The 21,523-nt window shown below is 41.7% G+C and overlaps 2 protein-coding genes across 4 annotated transcripts in view; one reads left to right on the plus strand and one right to left on the minus strand.

Annotated features, from left to right (window-relative positions):
- The window catches only part of LOC308480623 (uncharacterized protein), a 125,074-nt gene that overhangs the window by 35,419 nt on the left and 68,132 nt on the right, over positions 1 to 21,523 (minus strand). The gene's annotated exons all lie outside the window — the stretch shown is intronic.
- ATF6 (activating transcription factor 6) overlaps positions 1 to 21,523 on the plus strand; it is an 81,140-nt gene that overhangs the window by 33,756 nt on the left and 25,861 nt on the right. For both annotated transcript variants that reach the window (XM_081012179.1, XM_081012178.1), the window contains exon 15: positions 18,969 to 19,053. In XM_081012179.1, coding sequence (XP_080868305.1) covers positions 18,969 to 19,053 — 85 coding nt within the window. The remainder of the gene's footprint in view (positions 1 to 18,968; positions 19,054 to 21,523) is intronic.

Genomic DNA, 21,523 nt, shown 5'->3' on the forward strand with positions numbered 1-21,523 from the left:
GGCTTTAAGGGATGCTTTAATTGAAGAAACTCCAGTCTTCTTGAGAGCATTGGAGCCTGCTTTGCTAGGCAGGAGTGTATGTGTGTGTGCTTAAGCAAACACAACTTGGGTGAGAGAGACATTAATCTGGTCTCACCTTAGTCAAACTCCACCTGTGTCTTCCAACATTATTAGCTCATATGGGTAGAACAGGAACATACATTTTTGCTAAAATGAGCATGGAATAGCATGAAGGGATTGAGGTAGCAGAATGCATATGGAGCAGACTGGAGACAATTTGGTCTAAGGAGACAGTAGGAAAAGAAGTGGCAGTGTGTGAAGTAATGGGTCCCATGGTTGATATTATTTACCTCCAGGAGCTTCAAAGACTTCCCTTCACTGAAATCTTCCTTAAAAAAACAGTCCAGTCAAAATGGGTGTAAAAATGAGCTAATAGTTTGCTATGCAGATTATGTTTCCTTCAGAACTAGACACTGATCAGGACTTTCCAATGTTGCCCAAAATGTTATACAAGCCCATCCAAAGTCAGGAGTTTGGACCCCTTAGACATTCTCCCATTCGTTAGATGCCTTGTAACTTAAGAGTCTTTTTTTTTTTTTTTAACATGAACTAATTTTGTTCAGTGCACAGAATGGATATTACTAAGAACAGCAGTTGCTGGTATTTTTGGAGCTTCTCTATGTTTTGGCCTAGCTCTTAAAGAGGATATCAGTCCACAACATATAAATGTTCCTTTCTATAAAAAATAAGAGAACAAGCACCCCCCCAAAAAAATAATAATTCCATGAACAATCTTGCCAGCAAATGTGAACGCTAGGTGAGAATCTTCCCCTGATGACCAATATTCTATGTGGTGGGATTTTATTTCTTATGATAGAGCCTTCAGTGATGCAAGTCTCCGCTTTCAGTGCAAGTAGTAGTACAGCCCAGACAGTTTTATGCCCTCCGTGAGAACTAGGCTGTTGTGCCAATGGGTAGTTGCTCCATTTGATCTCTATATAATTCAGAGCCAGCCACCTAACGGTATGAACTTCCTGGTTATGGATCATGTGTGCATTGGCTTAGCTGGGTCATTTTATTTTTAAAATTGCAATAAAAGATGCTATGTTAAAGTATGAAATAGTTATCTTTATCTCTTAGAACTTATAAATATGTTTTTCCTTAGGAATGAAAATGGGGCAAACCTTCTCCCACAATCTTGATTGAATTATTTGTTAGTGCTGTCAGGGCTCGAATCTGAGTCACCAATTGGCCATCTCTGCTGTGGATACTGGCAGTCAACACTGCCACCACCTCTGCAGTTCCTTACCTGGTGAATTTTGGGCTTTTGATTCAATACACCTCTACTCTAGCCACACACTTGTCAGGTACCTCAGGGCTCGGTCCTCTCCCCCATGCTCTTCAACATCTATATGAAGCTGCTGGGAGAAATCATCAGGGTTTGGGGTGGGTGTTCATTAGTAGCAGATGATAGTCAGCCCTACCTCTCATTTCAGTCGGAACCACTTAAAACAGTGAATGTTCCTGTGTGAGTGTCTGGAAGCAATTGGAGGATGGATGGCGGCTAACAACTTGAGGTTGGATCCCAACAATTCAGAAGTATTGTTTCTAGGGAACAGAGAACAGGCAGGTGTGGGGGATTCCCTGGTCCTGAATGGAGCAACTGTGCCCCTGAAGGACCAGGTGCACAGCCTGAGTGGGGGGTGCTCTGGTTATCTTCTGCTTGGACTACTACAATGCGCTCTACATGGGGCTACATTTGAAGGTGACTCAGAAACTACAACTAATCCAGAATGCGGCAGCTAGACTGGTGACTTAGAACAGCTGCCAAGATCATATAGCATTGGCTCCCATTATGTTTCCAAGCACAATTCAAAGTGTTGGTGCTGACCTTTAAAGCCCTAAATAGTATACCTGAAGGAGCGTCTCCACCCCCATTGTTCAGCCTTGGCACTGAGGTCCAGTTCCGAGGGCCTTCTGGCAGTTCCCTCACTGTGAGAAGTGAAGTTACAGGGAACCAGGCAGAGGGCCTTCTTGGTGGTGGTGCCCACCCTGTGGAATGCCCTCCAATCAGATGTCATGGAGATGAGTAATAATATATCTTTAGGAGACATCTGAAGGCAGCCCTCTATAGGGAAGCTTTTTAAGGTTTGTTGTTGTGGGTTAGTTGTTTAGTCGTGTCCGACTCTTCGTGACCCCATGGATCAGAGCACGCCAGGCACTCCTGTCTTCTACTGCCTCCTGCAGTTTGGTCAAATTTTTAAGGGTAATGTTTTACTATGTTTTTATATAAGCTGGAAGCCACCCAGAGTGGCTGGGGCAACCCAGTCAGATGGGCGGGATATATATATATATATATATATATATATATATATATATATTGATGTGAGCAAGCAATGTTCTGATGTCTGCTGCTCAGAATCTGGCTTGTCCTGTTGTCTGAACCTAGGCACATGCTTTATTTCCTCCAAATAAACCACAAGAAGTAACTGCAGTTTCTTTTTGCTTAAGGGAGAATGTTTTCCTTGATCCCAAATAAAATGATGCATTCTACGTTCAGAGTCAAGTCGGTTCAGTCCACCCACATGTTCCAGTACAGGGTGGTCCGATGTCTCATACCAAGTGGGCCGCAAGAGTACTTTGACACAGAACTGGCGGGCCACACACTGCCTTGTTGTGTGGTGGGTGGAGGAGCAAGGACAAAATTTGACACCTCCTGCCAAGCTAGATAAGTAAGGCACCAGGCTTTGGGGAGAAGGTGCAAGGCTCTGGCAGGGTCCTAGAGCCCTTTCATTTTCTTTCCAAAGCTGGAAAATGCTAAATAGGCTTTGGGAAGGAGGAGGGAGAACTCTAGGGCCCTGTCAGAACCCTCATGCCTCCCTCCCAAACCTTGTTTATCCAACTTTGGGAAGGCAGCAGGAGGGCTGCAGTTTGGGGGGAAATCAGATCTTGTTGAGGGCCACCCCAAAAGGCTTTGAGGGCTTGTCCTAGTAGTTCTGCCCCTCCCCGCATCCTATACCATCTTGTTGTACAGCTGTCTACTTTCTGGAAGAAAGTCACCCTGTATGCAGTGGCTCTGTTATTCTAAGCATACAATTGGGCTTAAAAAGTGTTAAAATTCAAAGTCTAAGAAGAAAAGAGTGGTAATTTTGAGTTTGCAGAGCAGAAAATGTTTTTAAGAAACTTGGCATTTCCAGTCATTCAGAATTGCTTGAAAAAAAGCCAGTGTATTTAATAAAACATTTCTGAGAACCCTCTGGAACTTCATAGCAAGGATTGCTCCTTTAAAAAAAAGTATTGGTTATTGGCAAACTTGAATGATCTGGCAAGGTTGACTTATGGCATTCTCTCATTGGCAGATAATGTAGAAGAAATATTATCTTTTATGTACAAAATTACAAAAAGCAGTTGGCATTCAGTGGAGCCAAACAAGTATGTTTCTTCCTGTCTAATTCATAGTCTCTCTCTTACTCCAGAAACAGTTGGGCCTATGGTTTTTTTTTCCTTTTGCAGATGAAAAGCAGGCAGCTCCAATGCTATGTGGCACATATTTTTGCTCTGCTGACATCAGAGCATGATCTAAGGAAATAATTTCATATTCATATGAAGTTCCTTCCCTCCTAACCGATTGTCCTAGAATAGATGCAACACAAGCAGGGACACAGTCACTGTCAGATGCTGCTGCAAGTCCTGCCTCCTTAGGAATATTCCTAAACAAGTCGTAAAGGTAAAGGTACCCCTGCCCTACGGGCCAGTTGTGTCTGACTCTAGGGTTGCGTCCTCATCTTGCTCAAGAGGCCGAGAGCCAGCGTGACGAAGCTGCAGCTGGCGAGCCAGCACCAGCGCAGCGCACGGAAACGCCGTTACCTTCCCGCTATAAAGCGGTACCTATTTATCTGCTTGCACTTAAGGGTGCTTTCGAACTGCTAGGTGGGCAGGAGCTCGGACCGAACGACGGGAGCTCACCCCGCCGCGGGGATTCGAACCGCCGACCATACGATCAGCAAGTCCTAGGCACTGAGGTTTTACCCACAGCGCCACCCGCGTCCCCTAAAACAAGTCTTAGACCACCTTTTATGGAAATATAGCCTATGTGCTTGTTCCTTGTATCCTGCCCAGTTCCTTAGCAAAAAGTAAAACTCCTGCCTTTTGTTCTGGCTGATGATTAGCACTAGGCACAAATTTTACATTCGTAAACTTATTGAATAAAATAACATTTTTAATTGTATAGACCTTTCCTGCCTTACAAGTGTGATAGCTGCCTCCATCCCAATGTAGCTTAAGATTCACCACCATAAAACATTAGCCAACAGGCCTGCTAGTTGCTGAAACATAATGCCTAGTCGCCTAGTTTTAAACAGGTAATGATAATGCTTGCCAACATCTGTGACTGGGTAAAAGTGTAGATGGGGTGTGCATTTGGTTGGGACCTGGGGTAATTCCTGACTGATGTGCAGTTTTCCTTTTCACATTTTAGAGTGGGGAGTTTAATCAATCTTGTACGTTTACCTCCTGCCATGTTCCATCCATGCTAGTGAGTGTGGAGCAGGCTTTGTTTTAGCAGCATGTTATAAAACAATTTTAAAGCATATTATCAAACAGTTTTAAAAATCTGTGTTAAAATATATTTTTGTTCAAACCCTATTGTATGAATGTTTGTTTGAAAAAATGGTTGGAAATTGTTTTAGATAAATTAAAATATTAACTAGATATAGTTATATCCAAATATCCAAATAAGTAGTTATAGATGCAATTGAATATTTAGATATGAAACCAAACAAAAAAGTGGCCTTCATGTTTGTGGATGCAGAGAAGGCATTCGATAACGTATCATGGAAATTCCTGGGGAAAATTATAGACCAGATGGATATGGGGGAACAAATTACAAGAGGAATAAAGGCAATTTACAAAGGGCAAAAAGCAAACTTGATAATTAATAATGACATGACAGAATTATTTTAATATAGAAAAAGGGACTAGGCAGGGATGCTCACTTTCTCTTTTATTATTCATTCTAATTTTGGAAATACTTAATCATGACATTCTAAGTGATCAGGAAATAAAAGGGATAACTTTATGTAACAAATCATACAAATTAAGGGCATTTGCGGATGGTTTAATTTTAATGATTGAGAACCCAGAAGAGAGTATCATTAAAATCCTTGAAAAAATGCCAGATTTCAGCAAAGTTTCAGGTTTTAAACTTAATAAAGAGAAAACGAAATTAATGGTTAAAAATATGGGAGATCAGGAGAAAAAGGAACTACAAGAAAAAACAGATCTACAAATTGTAAAAAAAGTTAAATATTTAGCAATTCAGGTGACAATGAAAAATATAAATCACTTTGAAGATAATTACAACAAAATTTGGAAGGAGATAAAAAGAGATACGGAAATTTGGGCAAGATTGAAACTGACACTATGGGGTAGAATTTCAGCAATAAAAATAAATTATTGATCCTTTTTCAAATGATCCCCATAATAGGGGAAATTGATTGTTTTAATAAATGGAAAATGGACTTAACAAAATTTATCTGGCAGGGTAAAAAGCTGTATATTAAATATAAGTTATTAACAGATAAATTGGAACAGGGAGGTTTTGCTCTTCTGGATTTAAGAATTTATTATGAAGCCGCATGCTTTTGCTGGATTAAGGAGTGGATTATGCTAGACAACACAGGCATTTGAAATCTAGAGGGTTGGAATAATAGATACGGCTGGCATGCATATTTAGTTTACAACAAACAAAGTTGCAGTTCATAAAGAGTTCCTAAATCATACAATCAGGAATTCACTATATAAAGTTTGGACAAGGTACCAAAAGTTGTTAGAGCCCAAAACACCATGATGGTTATCACTCTTTGAAGTAATCTCAGTCAAAAAGAAAACTTTGGGGGGAAATTGGGTAACATATAGGCAACTTTTAAAAGAAGAGCAGGGCCAACTCAAGCCCTATGTGTGGAAAAAAGATTTCTGCATTGCAGGGGTTGGACTAGATGATCCTCAGGGTCCCTTCCAGCTATACAGTTCTATCGGTCAGAGTCCTCAAATGAGGAAAGATTATGAGCATTTGTAAAACTAGATGTAGTGTGTGGATTTTCATATTAATAATTTCATATTGAACAAAGAAAGGGAATTTGTAGGTGCAGAGCTTAAGAGGTCAAAGTGTAATACTTAAGCAGAAATTGGTTTGTTTTATTGTTCTGTGCTTTTCAGTTGAAATCTGTTCCAGGGGGAGATCAGATTGTATAATTTAGATTTCTAGGGCCATTAATGCTAAAGACATAAAGCAATTGTTCTCAAGTGCCTGGGAGTTTGTTCCAGAAATCAATTTTCCAAGGTGCAGAATATGTCTGCGAGACATATTTAGATATTTTTAAAAGTACAAAATCAGAGATTAGTTTCATCAAGAAGGGAAATTATTTCTCAAAGATCTTCTATTCTGCTTAACATACTGGTCATCTTCCTCAATGCCTCATGAATTTTCAACCCTCAGATTCATAATTCCTTGTTCTAGTTTTGTAGAAGTGGCAGGAAATAGAGGAGCTGAAAGAATCTCTGTAGCAGAGAACTTCAAGATGGAGTTGGGGCTGGATTAAGTTTACAGTGGTATCTCGGTTTAAGAACAGTCCTGTTTAAGAACAATTCGGTTTACGAACTCCGCAAAACCAGAAATAGTGTCCCGGTTTGCAAACTTTACCTCGGTCTAAGAACGGAATCCAAATGGTGGAAGGGCACAGGTGGCAGGAAGCCTCATTAGGGAAAGCACATCTTGGTTTAAGAATGGTTTCGGTTTAAGAACAGGCTTCCGGAACAGATTAAGTTCGTAAACCGAGGTACCACTGTAGTGAGTACTATCTCTAATGACTTCATATAATCATTCCATGCTTTTTAACGTGTGTTAGTGTGGCTGCAGTCCAATGCATTTTGATGAAAGCCTCAAAGACAGGAGGGGAGAGGTGTGAATCAGGGATGCCACCACATTGTATCTTGATTTACAGCTGATGAGCGCACTCCGGTCAGATTTAGCAGAATCTTCTTTTAGGTTCTGGCACCCCAGAAGGCAGGAATGGAAGCCTTGAGCATATTTCAGCTTTTCACATGCATTCCGATACGTGTGCTGTCATCAGTTCTGAAAGCTTTTAGTTGTGCATAAAAGCGTGTTCAGTTTTCTAAGCAGTGGTTGCCAGCATGTCGGTACTGGTGGGGCTGCATTGCTGCCCTGCACTGAGCTACCTGCTGCCTTCACCACCCCCTCAGTAACTGGCAGTGGCGTGTAGCCCACCCACCCACCCACCCACGCTACCACGCCAGCCTCTGCTATTCCTAAGAACCTGCAATCCAGACATAATGGAGGGTTGTGGGCTCAAGTGCCACCTTTCTACTGCTCTGTACCTATAAAATGAGAATAAGGGTGGCACAGGGGGGATTTTTACCCTGTTTCACCCACCTTCCCCCATCAAAAATACTGTTTGATAACTCCAATACAACCTTAATTCTGGCTCTGAGTATGGTTGACGATACTGAAATGTATGGGCAGGAATAAATTGAAAAGCTGTTCACTTCTTCATTTTCCAAGCAAGCTCCTTAGAGATGTCTAATAATGTCATTTTTGATAAATGAAACTGGTACAATATGTCTACTTTCTATAGACCTACAAAGAGAGAAAATGTTTATGAAGATTGTGCTGCTTCTCCAGCACTGTAAGATTTTCCTCCTTCGCCCCCACTGCAGTCATTTGGTGGGAATGCACCAGTATCCTTACATGACTTTACACGTTGACTGCATAAGTCGACAATTGTGTTTTTGACCATTTCCAGCTGCATTTTGTCTGGCTCCCTTGTGTACAATTTGAAGTATTGATCTCACTAAGAAGATCATTGTACGTTGGTTAAGCACACTTAGCACCAGGCAAGCTGTAGGTTTCTCTTGCATACAGCTGATTTTTCTTTTAAGAGCTAATTCCATACAGATGAAGCCATTCCCCTCCCATGCAATTTGGAACCATGTGTTTTGCCAAGTCTACAATTACGCAACAGACAGCATCTATAAAAATCCAGGTGCAGCAGTTAGGGGTGTGCCAATTTTCCTGTATCAGCAGATCACAGCACCTCCTGCTGGCTAAAAGAATAGATCTCCTTAATTACTGTATTTTTCTGTGTATAAGATGCCCGCATGTATAAGACAACCCCTATTTATTTGAACCCAAAATTTAAACATCAAAGAGAACAACTTTGAGCTTTTTGGGGAGGTCACCCAAAGTTGTTGAGCTTTCTTGAGGGAAGTTGGCCAAAGTTAGGGTTGCCCAAACCCAAGGCCAGGCTGCCCACACCAGAGCCCAAGCTCACACCTCTGTGCATTCACCATCCATGTATATGACAACCCCCCAAAATCATTGTCTTATACATGGAAAGATACGGTATAGAGCTCTTCTCGTGCATGCAATCTGCATTGAAATCAGTTCGGAAGCTCTTTGTTGTGCTTAAGTGTAGATGTCCAAAAGTATTTTCAGTTTTGTAGGATGCTATGTAATCCAGACATGACAGAATATTGGGGACTTAAATCTGGGGTTAGTGTCACTTTTTTCCTGTGGATAAAAGTTCTGTCCCTGTAAAATTAAAATATAGCATAAGGATAGCACAAGACTTGTGAAGCAAAGCACATTTTTATAAAGAATGTGCCTTTGGTAGGTCTGCCTCTTAAGCTGATGTGTGGTAGGTTGACCCAAGAAAAACAGAAGTGCTATATTCTGTTTCAGATATAATTCTGTGTGATCTGAAAGCTTTCATATTAAGCCCAACAAAATATTGTATTAGTTTTTCATACTCCTTGACACCAACATCTCTCATACATGGAGCACAGAGCAGTTTCAATAAAACAGGTGTTGCTTCTTCTCATGTGTGGTTCATTGATGTGGCTTCCAGCCACAGCCCCATAACCTCTCCTCCCCCCATTCCAATAAATGTTATAGGCTGCACCATGGCAAGAAATTGAGGAACAGTTGACAATGACAAGATCAAAAACCACCTATAAAATAGTACCAAAATTTTAAACAATGCTCTGGAATTATGCCAGGAATGCCAACAAGGAAAATCCAAGAGGAAGATCTTATTTATCCCCATTATCAACTGCAGCTTCTGCAGTGAAAAATAGCTCTGTGAAATATGCATTCCCGTGTCTACCCTTAGATTGACCTCCATAAGGTCCACAGCAGTCAGCATCATGTGAATGGGTTCAAAAGCTGAATTTGCCTTTTCTTCTGTAGTGGTTAAGTTCTGGAGCTCTTTGAGGTAAGGTTACCAGACGTCCTTGTTTCCTGGGGACAGTCCCCGGATTTACAAATCAGTCCCCTGACAAAATCCATCTATTTAGTAGGAAGTTGAAAAGTGTCCCCGGATTCATTGGAAAAAATCTGGTAACCTTACTTTGGGGTGCTCTGTGGAACACCTGGGTGCTTTGGCGCTGTGGGTGCCTGAGATCATGCTGCCTGTTCCCAGTTGGCAGCTGGTTGTGGCATAACCAATACCCCCCCCCCAAAAAAAAAGTTTATGAAAGCAAGGCTGCTTCCTTTTGACTTAAGTGCATGTGGCTGGGTAGGGATGAAAGGGAAGGGAGCAAGAACGTTTCTGCAGGTGCTGTGCTTTGTTTCTGGCACATTGAGATGGAACTGCGAGGCTGATCTACTCCTGGGATATAATTGGAGAACTTGGAGTCAAAACAACCACGGCATCTTGAACAGCTGCCTCTTCTTCAAATGAGAACAGGAAGGACTTCTGTTTTATTTCATGTATCTTTCTTTTGAAAATTGGACAACTGCATGAAAAAACAAAACCAATTTGTTCTTGCCTCCCTCTGCTTTGAATCTGGGATTTAGCAGATGAGAGAAGGCATTCCCAGCAGTTTTCATGGAAGTTGGCCAAGCATTTAGCTATGTGGTTGGTGTCAGCACCCGGGAATTGGATATTACTGGCTAGGGGCACCTTTTAAATCTCTCTCTGCTTCTGCTGCTGTGCCTGTCCCAACCTCTTGTTTGTTGTGGCTGCCACTTGTCCTCAGCCCTGTTCCAGGAATGACAGAAAGGGTGATGTGTGTGAGTTGTACTTCCTTAGTGCTCTCCTGTTGCTGGAGAGCAGGACTGGTGCCAGAGATACAGGAGAATGAAGAGTACAGGAGATCAGGAACTTCTTGCTGGTGTCTTGAAGTGCTTGTTGGGGGTGGGGGATGACATTGGCAGAGTTTACCTCACAATTCTTGCATACCCACATACAGCTTGTTTTAAGGCATACCTCTTTAATATTGAAACATTTAAAAGTGTTTCTTGGGAAAGATGAAATGTATAAAGAGAGAGCCCCTATTTGTCCAGTAAATCTTTCTCTTGTTTTTAAATTGTTTTACTCTTCTGTTCCTTCCACATCAGCATCAAGTTATTAGTCTATATCTTCAAGGCCCTCCACCCCATTCCAGGGATACAAAAAGAGTACACGTTGCTTTCTCTTTTCAGTTATTCAAGTTAAATGAGACATGTTTGCTTCTGTATGTTGACATGACTTTGTGTAACCTGAAATTCATTGGTTTACAACTTTTTTATCATGAGTGATAAAGTTTCTGGGTGGCTTGCATAGATAGATAGATAGATAGATAGATAGATAGATAGATAGATAGATAGACAGGCAGACAATTGTAAAATAGACATTAAAATCTAAAACAGATTAATACAGCAGCAGAATAAAACCAGTGATGGGGAATAAGAATTGTACTTTAAAAAAAAAAAAAACCAAAGCATTAAACATTTTTTTGAGGAATAAAGAGATCTTCACCTGTCCTGGAAAAATCTTAAGGTAGGTGCCAGGTGAGGCTCTCTGGGAAGAACATTCCACAATCAGGCTCCTTCCTCCAATTCTACCCCCCCATCCCCTCTGCTTGCTCCTTCTGTACCCTCAAACACTTTCTGTTGTTTTTAATCTCTCCTTTTTACGGGCTTTCTGCCATACTGTTCCTTTTTTGTCCTCTTGCCCTCTCTACCCCCCACCCTGGAGACTGGAAAAGCTTCTGTATATCTGCCTTTCAAACCAACTGCTGCTGCTCCCCTCTCTCCCACACCACTTTTCTGGGGCACAGTAACCTTGTGGTCCATGTTGTGTATTACTATTTATGATCCATGCTTGTGACTCTTCCATATTTTTTCAAGGCTAGAGGGTCTTAAAGATAGAGATTTGTGCCTGATGTGAAAGGTGAATCTGAATCCTGCACCACCATCCTTTGGAGCAGATTTTATGATCTGTTTCATGCTCAGTACAATCAGCTTCATGCTTGATTTGGTAGGCACACTTAACAGCACATGTAATGAGGTGTTTGTGAGTAGAACACATTTTATGGCTTTAATGGTTTTCTCAGCATTTTATGTGAACCAGCTCTGTGTCCCTTCTGCGTTTGGCAAATGCAAAACAAGCAATCATATCATGCTAAGTTTGCTTTGACACTAAAAGTTTGTTTATGCAATCAACTATTTAATGAAAAAGGATTTGAGGCCAGTGGGATTTTGAGTGTGGGTTGTAGCCAGACCACTGCGCAGACACTAGGTTTCCTAGGAATATTGCCCAAACTCCCTGCCAAGATATATAGGATGACCCATCCAACTTGGAGCTTAAGTCACTGTGGAGAGCTGGCTTGGTTGTGCTTGGCTGATTAGAAAAAACAGCTATTGTCAGTCACCTTGTTTGCTCTCATTCCATTTTTGCCATCGGGATTGGTGGGAAAACAGAGTAAATTCCAGCTTCACTTGTCCAGCAGTTCTTGGAAAGAACTCTGTAAACATCCCAAGTGAGTAAGAGGCAACTAACTGCATCTCCCTTTCTGAGAGATGAGCCTCAACCTAAAATTGAATAGCTTTCTATTACTTAAAAAGTATAAGCTGCTTTTTCTGTACAAGGAAACCCACAATGTGGCATACAGTAATTATAAAATAAAAGTACATTTTTTAAAAAACTCAAGAATTCACATGTTATTGCCAGCTAATTTTTGTTGCTGTTTCGGAGTTATCTCTTCATCTGAGCCCGAAACTCATGGACCTGAGACTTGTTTAAAGTTCCGAATTGGTGGGATGAGGGAATCACATTTTTATAATGCTCTTTTGCATTAACCTGCCCCATCTCCCTGCAATTAGAATACCAGCACCATAAAGTGTGGGCTGGGCTAGAATCTTTCTTCCTGGCATAGTAGGGTTCCTTCCCACTAGGAACCATTAGAAAATTACATTCCTTACCTGCAGTCTGAAGTGGTGCGTTCCATTCTGCTGCACGTGTAGACCTGGTCTTATAGCAAATCTGGGGTGGTATTCAACTGACTTTTTGCACTAGTGCAAGGAGATTTCCCCCTCTGCTGCCCATGTATGCCCTCTGCCAACACCAAATTTGCTATGGATGGTTAGTGGAACCCCTATAACATATTTAGGAGGCACACATGGGTGGGAGAGGGGAAGCGTGTTCTACTGCACAAGGAGAAACTCCTGTGCAGATGAAATGTACACCTTAGCTCTACATTGAATACAACTCCTGCACATTACAGAGAATCTGGTTTTAGAATTTGGACTAGATTACTTTATGGGTGCCACTGAAAGAAGTCTCAGGATTTTGTTTGTTTGTTTTGCAGTAAATTGGGACTTGTAATTTGCCTGTATCTGCTTATCCTTAGGGCACTGTGGTTGTAAAATTTCTAGTATGCGGCTCCAGGAAGAGTAATCAATCTTTGACATGAAATTTCTTTCTTTCTTTCTTTCTTTCTTTCTTTCTTTCTTTCTTTCTTTCTTTTGCATCTCCAAGGGAAAGAGTAAAATTTCAGGTGGGAGCTGCCTCCCCCTTGGCTTAAGAAGTGTTGTGATTTGCTCTTGTATCCTGAGTTATCCAGCACAGATAGGCTCTTCAGTCTCCCACCATTAGATACTTATTGTTAGGCTGTACATCTGTTGGTCATGACCCTACAGCCTTCAGGCTTGGTTCCCTTAATCCTTAGTCTGAATCTCAGGAGACCTGGTAACCCTAATTTCAGGTTGAAGCTAGAGTGGTCAGTCTGAAACAATGCAGAGCATTTAGGGACTGATCCACATTCTAGTGGTTAGTCATGCCTTATAAAAGCCTGTCTGGGACTGTAAGAAAATAGTCATCTGAAACATTACACCATTTTATTAACTGTGGAATTCAAATGTTTCTGTTACAGTGCTTAAAATAAAAAGCCCATCTTGCTGTTCTTTCATTCTGTTAGAAGCAAAAGCTATAAAAACAGATTGGGTAGATTAGCTGAGGTATTGGACCATAATCAACACTATAGAGAGTGGCCTCTGAAAAATAAATTAGGCAAATTGATTACTTTTGCTCTCTTTTGGACCATCCTGAAACTTTTTATAGAAATGCTGTTTATATTCTAAATTTTCTGACTTGAACTATCTTATTTAAATAATAATAATAATAATAATAATAATAATAATAATAATTTATCTATACCCCACCCATCTGACTGGGTTTCCCCAGCCACTCTGGGCAGCTTCCAACAGAATATTAAAATGCAATAGTCTATTAAACATTAAAAGCTTCCCTAAACAGGTCTGCCCTCAGATGTCTTCTAAAAATCTGGTAGTTGTTTTTCTCTTTGACATCTGGTGGGAGGGCGTTCCACAGGTCGGGTGCCACTACTGAGAAGGCCCTCTACCTGATTCCCTATAACTTGGCTTCTCGCAGCAAGGGAACCGCCAGAAGACCCTCAGCACTGGACCCCGGTGTCCAGGCTGAACGATGGGGGTGGAGATGCTCCTTCAGGTATACTGGACTGAGGCCGTTTAGGGCTTTAAAGGTCAGCACCAACACTTCTGAATTGTGCTCGGAAACGTACTGGGAGCCAATGTAGGTCTTTCAAGACCGGTGTTATGTGGTCTCGGCAGCTGTTCCCAGTCACCAGTCTAGCTGCCGCATTCTGGATTAGTTATAGTTTCTGAGTCACCTTCAAATGTAGCCCCATGTAGAGCGCATTGCAGTAGTCCAAGCAGAAGATAACCAGAGCACGCCCCACTCTGGCAAGACAAGGGTCTCAGCTGGCATACAAGATGGAGCTGGTAGACAGCCACCCTGGGCACAGAATTAACCTGTGACTCCATGGACAGTTGTGAGTCCAAAATGACACTCAGGCTGCGCACCTGGTCCTTCAGGGGCACAGTTGCTCCATTCAGGACCAGGGAGTCCCCCACACCTGCCTGTTCTCTGTTCCCTAGAAACAATACAGTGGTGCCTCGCAAGACGAAATTAATCCGTTCCGCGAGTGTCTTCGTCTAGCGGTTTTTTCGTCTTGCGAAGCAACCCTATTAGCGGCTTAACGGATTAGCGCTATTAGCGGTTTAGCGGCTATTAAAGGCTTAAAGGCTTAGCGGATTAGCTGCTAAAAGGCTATTAAAGGCTATTAAAGGCTTAGCGGATTAGATAAGGGGGGGGAGCGAAAAAAAAATCTCAAGACTCGCAAGACATTTTCGTCTTGCAAAGCAAGCCCATAGGGAAATTCGTCCTGCGAAGCAACTCAAAAACGGAAAACCCTTTCGTCTAGCGGGTTTTCCGTCTTGCGAGGCATTCGTCTTGCGGGGCACCACTGTACTTCTGAATTGTTGGGATCCAACCTCAAGTTGTTGGCCGCCATCCATCCTCAAACCACCTCCAAACACTATTTAGAACTTAAAGAAACATCTTTGGCGAAGAATGCTAAAGATTCAGATCACAAAAGAAAATATAACAGGTTGTTCCATAGTCATTACTGTCTCACACTTTCCTTATAGGCTGCTCTCTTGGACTGCCAGCAGATCCTTGACTACAGTGGATGCTCGGGTTGCGAATGTGATCCGTGCAGGAGGCACGTTCACAACCCACAGCTTTCGCAACCCACAGCGCCACGTCTGCACACGTGGTGCTTCTGCGCATGCACAAAGCGTGATTTAGAGCTTCTGCGCATGCGTGAGCACCGAAACCCGGAAGTAACCCGTTCCTTTACTTCTGGGTTTGGCGTGGTGCGCAACCTGAAAACACGCAACCTGAAGCATCTGTAACCCGAGGTATGACTGTACCTAGAAGTCTGTGGGTATAAGGTAGGCTTAAGAACACTTTATTTGGAGTGAGCTCTTCCTAAGAGCTGGAACTGTTTGGCCCAGCTTTTTATGTGGCTGTGATACTCTGGTTTCTCTTCAGATCGTATAAATCTTTCGCCTTTTTTATGTGACTGTGAGTCGGTTTATAACCAAGCTATAGCTGAAATCTTGTGTTCTACTAATTGCTATAGCAAATAAGAATGAAACTTTGGATGGTACAGGGCAGTAAATATATCCATTTCTATTTTTCTTCCTTTTTGTCACTGTATTTTCAAACATATATTGAGACCCATTAAAGCCAGTGACTTGCATTAAAACCACAACAACCTAAGATCCTTTAGGCTTCTAAGAGCCTTGAAGCCTGCTTTACATAATTTCGTGTGACCTGGTGGTTGTGTTGCAGAGTGGATCAGATGAGTCTCCCAAGCAAAGATCTGGAGAAAATTCCCTGATCTGTGCTTGAGGGAATTGCCAGATTAACTGGCAGGAGGCCCAGAACAGATGGTTATAATAGTGTTTTCTCAGCAGCATCTATGGAACTGTATGTTTGTACAAATGGAACCAGCCCACTCCTTGAAATAATTTCCCCCTCATATGTCTACCATCATCACACAAATACATCAATAGTAAAATTCTACAGCTATCTCCTGAACAAACTCAAAAAAATCTACATGTTTTCTGCTGTTTGCTCTTAAGAACTGATGAGCTTAAAGCCAATCAGATCCACAGTGGCTTTATCTCACCCTACATTAAGGCGCCTCCAGTGCCTCTTTTGAGGTTAGTGATGCTGATGCATCAGACAAGGCATTTTGCCCACAAATACTTGTCGGCTCTTTGTTACCAGAGCAGCATCACTGGACCTTTGTACAAAAAGAAGTCAAGTCTCCCTCATCTTGCTGCAAGAGCTTCTTTGCTGTGTTCTGATTTATAGTGACCTCGGAGAGAGGTGGTCTGTCACTTTTCACCTGCGAGTAGTCTGTAACATGATTTAGTTACATATTTAATTGAACAGCACCCAGAAGAAGTTTTCACATCTCTGAAGGTAGCTGGAATCATTAATCAGAAAACTTCAAAGTGTGTGACACTTATGACGATGAAAGGAAGCATAACACTTTAGTTGGCCACAGATCAGATGGTGCTTGTTTCCAGAAAACATTTGGTCTCTTCTATTGTTTCCAGTGAAACACATGGTGGAGCCTTCCATTTCTAGCATCGTCAGATCAATGTGCTTTCCCTTTGTATGTTGTTGTATTTTGGGTGGTCACCCAAGCATGTAAGGGGCACTCTGCAGTGATTATAAAAGATTAACCCATGGGATGACAGTAGAGGGTGATTTACCATTGCTGTGGCATCTAGAGACAACAGGCATTGCTGTGGCATGGAGACAACAGGGAGCCAAAAAAAAGCCAAAAAGAAGAAAATTAAGATTTAAGGAAAGGGCCAGAAAGCAAAGCTTAAGGAAGTGTTTTAATTTGGCATGCGTGACCCTTTGCAGTAGTTCATGTGTTCCTACCCAAAGTGAGCTGCAGGGAAAAGTTTATGTTTCTGAGAGGGCCTCACTTAGAAGGCCCTCAGCTCAATCAAAGACATGAGGGTGGGATAACTTGCAAGGGAGGAGAAGAAATGCGCTTCACACATTCCACAGCATCATGCAAGATTGTCTCTGTGTTTCAGGTCATCTTTTTCTACTTCCCATGCCCCACCATGTTTGCCTTCCATTTCTCATGTAATGTGCCGCCACCACCACCTCTTCTGTCTTCCAACCTTAAGATGTTCTCTTTCCCTTCCTCTTCCCATCCTTAAGCATGCACTGTTTATGGCAAGACTTTTATGTACCACAAGTACAGTACTAGATTGCTCCACTGTTCCATTTCAGCTTATATGTTTGATTTCTACCTATATCTAGGTAGATACTAAACAGTCCAAAACAGCTGGGTAGAAGAAAAGGTAGAACATGTACTAATTTTATACTTGCTGCAAATTCTCCAAATTCAGCAGGGCTCAGTTACCATTCCAAAGCAACACTTTCCACGAAGCAATAAATTTGGATATGAAACAAATTACTTTGCCCCCCTGTAACCTGCTGCAGTTTTACTGAACTCATTTTGCAAAGTCCATTCAGTAAGTGAAATTTGAGGGGGGAAATTTGGAAGAAATTACTTTTTACCCTGCTGTGTACATAATCTTAAAATGAAAAAAAAATCTACTAAATAAGTATCCTTCCAGCAAAAAAACAGCAGAAGATATTGTGGAACCTTTAAAGATTTTATTATGACACACACTTTTGTGAACTAGGGTCTATTTCATTAGATCAGTCTGTAATTAAACCCCTGTGCTCAGTTGCTGCCAAAACAAGGAAGAAAAAACCCCAAGCTATTCATTGGCAATTTTAACACTTGAGATATAAATAACCAAAATATGTTATTAGTAATAGTAGCAGATGTAGGAAGAGATTGAAATATGAACCTTAAAAGCCCACCATCTGCTATTTTCATGTGATGTGTCAGCTATAGACTGAATAAATCACAACACTTTAGACACCAGAACAGACGACAGTATAGCTTTGAGCCAAAATTTACACTTTGATGAAATGACAATCTAAGGAGAAGTCTTAGGCCCGAGTGCTTGGCATGATGTCTGGAAAACTATCAGCTTGGAAAAATGAGATTGCCAAAGTTAGCCCCTGACTCCAGCAGTTTTATTTTTTTCAAGGCTATCTTCCTAATTCAGTGGCCTCCTAAACCAGATGTTCTATATACATTCTAAACTCAACCCAATGTGCTTCTTTAATCAAGCTGAGTATATAGAAAAAACTTCTTATACAGTAACTATGGAAAACCAAAGAATGAACACTCTTTTCAGGGGTAGGGAATGTGGGCTTTTTGGATGTTGCTGGACTCCCAATTCTCATTGACCACTGCAATGTGGCCAGTGGTCAGAAATTATAGGAAGCCTCTGGAGGGCCATCTTCCACATCCTTGCTCTAGTTTCTTAACCACAGCTACAGCTAGGAAGGGCATTGGATGCCTGGCTTGTGAAGAAGCACCACAAAGCAGGAAGCCCTATGGTGGTATTTACTTATTTTTCCCAGATTGGTACCCTCCGTTTTTATCAAATGAACTATGGGGCTTTCTGAGACTGAATGATCCTTGGTTTATAATGTGGCTTTATCTAGCCAGCATTTTTTTTACTTATACCGTGTTCAGATGGCTCTTCTTGCCTCTAAATTTATTTTTCAGCTGCCCCAAGAAAGCCAGATAGCTCTTAAGTTTCAAGCTTCTCTGCCATTAGAGAAGCCAGTTTTGATCATTTTGCTCCTGTCTTCATTGAACAGCATCCAAAAACAGGGCAGTTGCCATTGCCAAAAGTTTTTGTAGTGGTGGGTAAGAATCTTAAGTTGTTTGCCATAGCTGTTCTTTAAACTGTAAGATCTTTGAAGCAGACTCCAACATCTGCCATAACAAAAAAGGCATCTTAGGGGAGTCATGACACTCTTAATACCAGGTTTGATTAAAAAACACTCAGTGTGCCCATCCCATCTTAATCCAAAGCAGTCCACTGCTTCTTGTTGACGTAAGCAAACCACTGGGCATTCTGAGTAGAATTCCTATGTTGGGTTGTCTTGTGATTTATTACTGATCCTAACTCTTGAAAATGTAGCTTGCTATCTCTGGACTGTATGGGGAAATAGTGGTGTTTCAGAAGCTCCTTGGCTATGAACATCCTTAGCCTTGCCTTCACTCAGATTTGATTTGTTATGAAGACTGTGAATGCACAGTCTTCACGTGCACAGTTTTCCCAGTGCAACATAATATATACTTAGCAACTTAATGCATATTTAAATATTTTTCAGGATCACCTGTTGTTGCCTGCTACCACCCATAATAAGACCAGACGACCAAAGATGTCAATAGTATTGCCAGCAATAAACATCAGTGGTGAGTGTTATGTTTAACCTGTTGGAGAAGTTATTTTACAAAAGTCCAGTTGACTATATTGCTTATCGAAATGTAAGTCATGATGAACAAAGCTTGAAGTGTTTATTTATAATGATGGTGTCATGATAACTTTTGTATTCTTGAATAAGGGCCAGCAGAATGGCCTCCAGATGTTTTGGCCTACAACTCCCATGATCCCTAGCTAATAGGACCAGTGGTCAGGGATGATGGGAATTGTAGTCCAAAACATCTGGAGGGCCGAAGGTTGGGGATGCCTGTCCTGGACTATACCACTTCAAGAGGCAAGGGTGAGGAACTGAATGTTAGAATATTTTAGAAAAACACCCAACCTAGCTCCTTTACTTCCAAATTTAGCATGTCAAGGTGGGGAGGGGGCAGCAGGGGGGAAGCTTCTGCTTAACTTTCTTCCTGGCACACCATTTCATGCAACAGTACATAAAATATAAAGGCAAACCAGCATGCACAGATTTGTTTTCTCAGGAGTTTTTATTGGGTAGTGCTAGTCTGCTAGCCTGGATGCTACCGTTTGTTATTGTTGTTGTTTGTTCTTTTCTATTGTTTAATTGTCCTTGCACACCATTCTGGCTATTTTATTACAGACACCCAGTGATTAAGTTTATATATATATATATATAAATAATGAATAGAGGTTAAATGTTTCTTTTAAGCTGATCATTTGGGGAGGGGGGTTGTGTTACAAAGTAAACAGAAAAACGGGGAATGGTATATCTGTTGTCTCCACTTTTAATTCAGTTTGTTTACGTTTAGTGAGAGACATTTTTGTTACAGACATCTTGCAGTTGGGGGAAAAGAGGGGGGGTTGTGTCAGCATCACATGGGTAGGTCCTTTGTTTGTGTAAGGTAAAGGTAAAGGGGACCCCTGACCATTAGGTCCAGTTGCGGCCGACTCTGGGGTTGCAGCGCTCATCTCGCTTTATTGGCCGAGGGAGCCGGTGTACAGCTTCCGGGTCATGTGGCCAGCAGGACTAAGCTGCTTCTGGAGAACCAGAGCAGCACACGAAAACGCCGTTTACCTTCCCGCCGGAGCGGTACCTATTTATCTACTTGCACTTTGATGTGCTTTCAAACTGCTAAGTTGGCAGGAGCAGGGATCGAGCAACGGGAGCATCATGGGGATTCGAACCGCCGACCTTCAGATTGGCAAGCCCTCGGTTCAGTGGTTTAGACCACAGCGCCATCTGCGTCCCTTTTGTTTGTGTATTTATTTGTTTTTATTGGTATTGTGAAATGTTAGGGGTTCCCAAGCTTGGTGGGTTGTGTTTAGTTGATTGCAGTGTGTCTCATTTGTGTGAGGGAGGGAGGCAGGCTAGGTTGTTGGGTCAGGTTAGCCATATGGATTCATATGCTGTTGGAGGGGATAGGTCATTGTCCTGTTGTGCTGTGTATGTAATGAAGGGGAACCACAATGGGAACAAAATTGTTTTCTGACCAGGAAGAATTTCTGCCAAAGGAATGAATCAGTCTGCATCCTAACAGTTATATTTTCCTAAACTTTATGGCAACGTAAGGGCAACAATCTAACCACACTGTAGAAAGGGAAACAGTTATAAAATGGATAATACTTTGGTTTTGATATTCATTTGAATGAAGAATGTTTCCAACACCTATGCAGTGGGAGCCATTTCTTAGTAGAGCTCTGAATTTAACACCTGCAAGCATGTGGTTTATCGCTTGCAGGCTGAATTCTGATATGGAAATCTTACAGCTTCTTTGGAAAACTGCCTTTGATTGCAAAGGGGAGCAAAGAGTGTTTCTAAAGAACGTGAAAAGAATTGTTGTAGCATGTAAGAAACAAAGATTTGGGAGGGAAGAGGGACCGTGCAGCTATGTTGTCTGATCTTTAAAGTCTTCAAGTGTATTTACTGGGAAGCTTGGACAAGAAAGGGTATTGGGTGGGGTGAAGGAGTCAAGCACTGAGACAACAAAAGACATCAGTTCACAAGGGTGAATATTAGTCAATCTGTTTAATAAAATAGCTAGGGATAATTGATTTCATCTCTCAGATGAATGAAAAAAATTCTACATGCATCTTTGCCTCATTCCAGTTATGGAATAAGAATACCTCTTGGTGTGAGGATGAAGTGGGGGCTTCTGCCACTTTTGTGCAAAGGGTTGTCTCCTGGAGAGATTCTCCCTTTTTCTTTCCTCTCCCTGCAGGTTATTGTAGCTTGGACAGCAACTAGTGGTAGTTGTTGGTTGTTGTTGTTTTAAAGGAGAGTTGTGGATTAGCCACCACCTTCCCAATTGGTAGCAAATTTGCTGCCCTAACAATGGCAACCCTTCCACACATCCCTCTAAATAACACTTTAAAAAAAAAGCCTTTGGGTTGGCAGTTGGGGGTGGAGAGGCAGATGATTTACCTGAGGCAGTAAGATTTGGACCTTGAGCTTTCAGAGGCTGATGTAGATATTTAGAACAGGCTTAGTTA

Source organism: Podarcis pityusensis, assembly GCF_964106645.2.
Source record: "Podarcis pityusensis genome assembly, chromosome: 6".
In the NCBI taxonomy this organism is placed as follows: Eukaryota; Metazoa; Chordata; class Lepidosauria; order Squamata; family Lacertidae; genus Podarcis; species Podarcis pityusensis.